This window comes from Trichomonas vaginalis, chromosome V, assembly GCF_026262505.1.
Source record: "Trichomonas vaginalis G3 chromosome V, whole genome shotgun sequence".
Lineage (NCBI taxonomy): Eukaryota > Parabasalia > Trichomonadida > Trichomonadidae > Trichomonas > Trichomonas vaginalis.
This window is the reverse complement of record NC_067207.1, coordinates 5715220-5721408: the sequence shown is the minus strand read 5'-3', so window position 1 is coordinate 5721408 and position 6189 is coordinate 5715220. Positions and strand designations below refer to the sequence as shown.

General features: G+C 32.9%; 1 protein-coding gene across 1 annotated transcript, besides 2 other annotated features; it reads right to left on the bottom strand.

Annotated features, from left to right (window-relative positions):
• Positions 1-2499: 2499 nt before the first annotated feature.
• TVAGG3_0284630 (decanoate-CoA ligase protein) lies at positions 2500-3438 on the bottom strand (the record flags this gene model as incomplete). Its single annotated transcript, XM_051228943.1, has 1 exon — positions 2500-3429. One exon carries the CDS (start codon positions 3427-3429, stop codon positions 2500-2502), a length of 930 nt encoding a protein of 309 aa, XP_051098673.1.
• A 211-nt stretch (positions 3439-3649) lies between these two features.
• Positions 3650-4475: a mobile genetic element.
• Positions 3650-4475: a terminal%2Cinverted (terminal inverted repeat of Banshee-A1 transposon ID:TVAGG3_0284620).
• Positions 4476-6189: the final 1714 nt, after the last annotated feature.

Genomic DNA, 6189 nt, shown 5'->3' with positions numbered 1-6189 from the left:
ATTGTAAGAAGACTGTGGCTTCCAACAGCTGATCCCTCGTATGGGCAGTTGAATCCTTTGTTGCAGGATTCGTGAGAACGAACAAGAAGTTCAAGATTGTTGTCTTCTAAGAATTTAACGAGTGGTTTAGCTCCAAAGAGAGCTCCAACGCCACGGTCGCTAGGTTGGAATGTATCTACTTCGTCAATTGGATCGGACCAGAGCATATCTGCGATGATTCCTGTTAATGGAATATCGTTTGGCTTCTTTTGAGCAGCAATCTGTTCGACCTTATGAAGGTCCTTCGATATTCCGCCATGAACGCAGAAAACGCGGTTATCTATAACAGCTGCTATTGGTAAGTGTTTGAAACAGTCCAAGAACTTGAAAATACATCTGCTTGTTAAGTCTCTTTCTGACTTCTTCTCTGAAACCGTTGATTCCTGTCATTGAATTTGATTCATGATTTCCACGAAGGAGATAAATGTTATTTGGATGGCGAATCTTAAGGGAAATAAGAAGTAAGAAAACTTCTAATGAGTTTTCTCCTCTATCTACGTAGTCACCGAGGAAAATATAATTCGTTTCTGATGGATAACCACAACGCGTAAAGATTCTGAGGAGATCATCGATATTTCCGTGAAGGTCACCAACTATTTATGATATTGGCTGGAAGCTTCAAGAGAATTGGGTCGTTCTTAAGGACTTCTGATCCTTGGAATAAAATGTCTGTTATTTCTGTGCATCAAAGTGCAATTGCTGTTTCTTATCCTTCTTGCCTGCGCCGAATCTACTTTTAATTATTCTTGTAATGAAAGCATCGTTGATGGACATAGCAGAAAAAATAATAAAAAAAAATAGGACCATAGATCGCTCTCTCAATTTAGGATTATCCCCAAAATCAAAGTTGATTTCCTGTTTAAAATATTTGGTATTTATGTTGTATATTATTTCCTATGTATGAAATCCTATCAAAATGTTGATTCAAAAATTTTGCGTCTAATTAGTTCAACCAAACCTTCTCAATTTTTATAAATCTTGAGTTATTTGATTGTTTAATGTATTTGGGGTATAAATAATGAAAAATTCGTTAAGAAAACGGTATCTCATTCAAATTTTTCAATGTGATTTTTTATTTTACTCAAATTTGTTATAAAATCATAAGTTAATGACGTTATTAAGTCAGTAATAATTTACTCACTAAAAATTGATATAGAGTTCATATTTCTATCAGACTTTTCTCAATAACTTTTTCACTTTTATTCATTGGAGAAAGATTTTTATCCAAATAAAACAATTTTAATATCGTATTTGTCGTATTGTAAGGAAGTGCAAGTGAAACTTAATGTAATTACAGCTAAATATTCTATTTTTCGGATAAAATTATTGGAAAATTCACCGTAATTATAATTTATAAGAGTTTTAAGTTATTAAATAGCAATAAAAATTAACAATTAATATCAATAGATATTTATTTTCAATAATTAACGAAATAAATTTATTCATTATAGAGAGCAATTAACTTTTGCTCGTATTTCGCCTTCAATGCAGCGTATTGAGGCTTCATTGATGGTGTGAGTAGGCCATTTTCAATTGTTGGCTCTTCGAGGTCGATCAAAAATCGTTGGATTCTTTCGAAACCTCTAAGGTGGTATTTGTCCTTAACATCTTCGAGTGCCTTGATGAGCTCATCCTTGCATTCCTTGCTGTTGACAACATCGTTGATTCCTTTGGCCTTCCATTCATCTACGACTTCCTTCTTTGGAACACAAAGAGCAACTGGGAAATCGTTTGTGGATCGGCGGTAGACGAAAACGAATAATGTCTTTTTCGCAGAAAGCGTAAATTTCGTTGAGAGATGTCAAAGAAATGTATTCGCCCTGGCAAAGCTTGACGAGATTCTTGATTCTGTCGATAATTGGCAGTGCATGTCGTCGTTAAGAGTGGCAACATCGCCTGTCATGAACCAGCCATCTTCATCGAAGGCTTCCTTTGTAAGATCTGGAGCTTGTAGTAGCCCTTGAAGATATTTGGACCGCGAACAAGAATTTCGCCGGTTGGATTCTTGCCTTTGGCGTCGTAATTTGTTCCTGAACCGCATTGAGTTTGATTTCACAGGCCAAACCACATGCGCCAACGGACTTTGTGTCCCAGAGAGGAACTTCCTGGACAAGAACCCCAGCAGCTGTTTCTGTAAGACCATATCCTTGGATGATATTCGGTGTAAGAGCGGCAGCGCAGAATCTGGCTACGTTATCCATGATTGGGGCACCGCCATTGACAACAAGACGTAGCTTGCCACCAAGAGCTTGTCTGAAATTATCGAAAATAAGACGGTCGAGAATCCAAGATGTTGGTTTTCCATTGAGGATCTGGTTAGCCTTGTAATCGATTGCTTTGTTGATGATGTATTGGAGCCACTTTGGCTTCTTTTCAATTTGGGATTTCATTCCTCTGAAATTCTGTTGAGTAAACGTGGAACAACGATCATGGCTGTTGGCTTAAGCATCTGGATATCTTCTACGAGATTATAACAACACCTCTTGTATAGCCAATATGAGCACCATGAGCAAAACCGATCAATTCGCAAACAACGGCGTAAATGTGGGCGAGAGGAAGGAAGGAGAGGTAGCAGTCGTCAGGAGTAACACCAACACCAAGCTGAACGAATGAAGCAGCGCCAGCAATGATGTTCTTCTGTGTAAGTGGGCAACCCTTTGGGGTTCCTGTTGAACCACTTGTGTACATGATGATGGCATCGTCATCTGGGAGTGAGAATTCGTTCTTTTGTGTAGAATTGCGACCCATTTCCAAAACATGCTGGCAGGAGTCAAATTCGACATTTGGAAGTGACTGCCCTGGAACCTTGTCGGACATCTGAACGATCTTCTTGACGATTCCTGTTTTGTGGGAAATTTCAATGGATTGTGGAAGTTTATATTCAGATGTAAAAATAACTGAGCAGCCAGCATCCTCAATAATGAACTCGGCTGCTGTAGGACCTAATGAATCGTAAATTGGAACAATGCAAATACCAACAGATCCGGCACCAAAATTAATTGTTTCCCACCAGATGGAATTGGATGAATAAATACCAATGTGGTCACCTCTCTTGAGGCCCATCTCTAATAAACCGCGGCCAAAAGCGAGAACTTGTTGATAAAAATCGCGATATGGGAGCCATTTGTATTCACCCATTGTGCCGTCTGGATTTTTAGCACGTTCACCAACAGCAGGCTCATCTGGCCATTTTCCAGCTGATGTTTTGATCAGATCGGGCATTGTTTCGACATGTGGACAACATCTGAAAGTTGAAATAAATTCACCGCCATCTAAAAAGCAGTGATTATTTCTGTATATTGGAGAGTATCCCTCTGTTGCTGTGCCTGGTAATTCTTGGCAAAGAGATCTCACAGGAACGTGATTAGGTGAAAAGATGGTGGTCTTCATTTTATTTTTGGTTGAAAACAATATACTTTTACGAAGAGAAAAGATGTTGTTGATTCTATTATTAGTGTTCTTTTTATTTCTTCTTAAAAATCTTAATTCTCACAAAAAAAAGTACGAAAAAATTGTGATGGCATTCTTCAGATCATAAATTAGTATATCATGAGACAAAAACAACTTAAATTCAAATGCTCTTTATGAATTTAATTCTGCATTTAAAATATTATAGACCGAAAATAGATTTTCGGTTTTCTCTTCAAATAATTGAAAGAATGATACTATTATAGGTTTATTATATTATATAATATAATCTTATAGCCGAAAATTATAAGTTTTGAGAAGATTGAATAAACACAAATAAATTTGAATGTAAGTTAAATTGCTTGTTGTTTTTTAATAGCTATTTAATGAGAAATCCAATATTGCAAAATTCAAATTGAATGATTGAAAGAACAGAAAAAGTCATTCTTTTCAATTTCGAATATGTTTCATTGTATTTATAATTAGATGGCAAATAAGATATTTAAACTTAATTTGTGAAGGAAAATTCACAAAATTAATAAATTCAAATAATTTTTATTCAAAAATAAACTAGTTATTTGAGTTTAATACTAATTATCTATTCAAAATACAAAGTTTGTAATTTAAAATATTTTGTGAGATCAGATTGAATTAATTCAAGGTTCTTTTCAATTAATATTAATGACCATATTACGCATTTTCGAACATTCTAAACCAAATATATAAAAATGGGAGACCAATGTTAAATTTGCTAGACATGGGGGAGTTGTCTGCAAAGTTTTAGCTCTTATCTCTAACAAAAAATTAATTTTTAAAAAATGACGAATACGTTTCACAGCGAGAAAAAAATAAAAGGCAAGATAGAATTTTCTAGACATAAAGAAGTTGTTTACCGAGTTTTAGCTCTTATCTCTAACAAAAAAATTAATTAAAAAAATGACCGAATACGTTTCACACGAGAAAAAAATAAAAGGCAAGATAAAATTTCTAGACATAAAGAAGTTGTTTACCGAGTTTTAGCTCTTATCTCTAACAAAAAATTAATTTTTAAAAAAATGACCGAATACGTTTCACAGCGAGAAAAAAATAAAGGCAAGATAGAATTCTAGACATAAAGAAGTTGTTTACCGAGTTTTAGCTCTTATCTCTAACAAAAAATTAATTTAAAAAAATGACCGAATACGTTTCACAGCGAGAAAAAAATAAAAGGCAAGATAGAATTTTCTAGACATAAAGAAGTTGTTTACCGAGTTTTAGCTCTTATCTCTAACAAAAAATTAATTTTTAAAAAATGACGAATACGTTTCACAGCGAGAAAAAAATAAAAGGCAAGATAGAATTTTCTAGACATAAAGAAGTTGTTTACCGAGTTTTAGCTCTTATCTCTAACAAAAAAAAAAAAAATTTAATTAAAAAGCCGAATACGTTTCACAGCGAGAAAAAAATAAAAGGCAAGATAGAATTTTCTAGACATAAAGAAGTTGTTTACCGAGTTTTAGCTCTTATCTCTAACAAAAAATTAATTTTTAAAAAAATGACCGAATACGTTTCACAGCGAGAAAAAAATAAAAGGCAAGATAGAATTTTCTAGACATAAAGAAGTTGTTTACCGAGTTTTAGCTCTTATCTCAACAAAAAATTAATTTTTAAAAAAATGACCGAATACGTTTCACAGCGAGAAAAAAAGTAGATAGAATTTCTAGACATAAAGAAGTTGTTTACCGAGTTTTAGCTCTTATCTCTAACAAAAAATTAATTTTTAAAAAAATGACCGAATACGTTTCACAGCGAGAAAAAAAATAAAAGATAGAATTTTCTAGACATAAAGAGTTGTTTACGCGATTTAGCTCTTATCTCTAACAAAAAATTAATTTTTAAAAAAATGACCGAATACGTTTCACAGCGAGAAAAAAATAAAAGGCAAGATAGGATTTTCTAGACATAAAGAAGTTGTTTACCGAGTTTTAGCTCTTATCTCTAACAAAAAATTAATTTTTAAAAAAATGACCGAATACGTTTCACAGCGAGAAAAATAAAAAGGCAAGATAGAATTTTCTAGACATAAAGAAGTTGATTACCATTTTAGCTCTTATCTCTAACAAAAAAATTAATTTTTAAAAAATGACCGAATACGTTTCACAGCGAGAAAAAAATAAAAGGCAAGATAGAATTTTCTAGACATAAAGAAGTTGTTTACCGAGTTTTAGTTATCTCTAACAAAAATTAATTTTTAAAAAAATGACCGAATACGTTTCACAGCGAGAAAAAAATAAAGGCAAGATAGAAATTTCTTAGACATAAAGAAGTTGTTTACCGAGTTTTAGCTCTTATCTCTAACAAAAATTAATTTTTAAAAAAATGACCGAATACGTTTCACAGCGAGAAAAAAATAAAAGGCAAGATAAATTTTCTAGACATAAAGAAGTTGTTTACCGAGTTTTAGCTCTTATCTCTAACAAAAAATTAATTTTTAAAAAAATGACCGAATACGTTTCACAGCGAGAAAAAAATAAAGGCAAGATAGAATTTTCTAGACATAAAAGAAGTTGTTTACCGATTTTAGCTCTTATCTCTAACAAAAAATTTATTTTTAAAAAAATGACCGAATACTTTCACAGCGAGAAAAAAATAAAAGGCAAGATAGAATTTTCTAGACATAAAGAAGTTGTTTACCGAGTTTTAGCTCTTATCTCTAACAAAAAATTAATTTTTAAAAAAATGACCGAATACGTTTCACAGCGA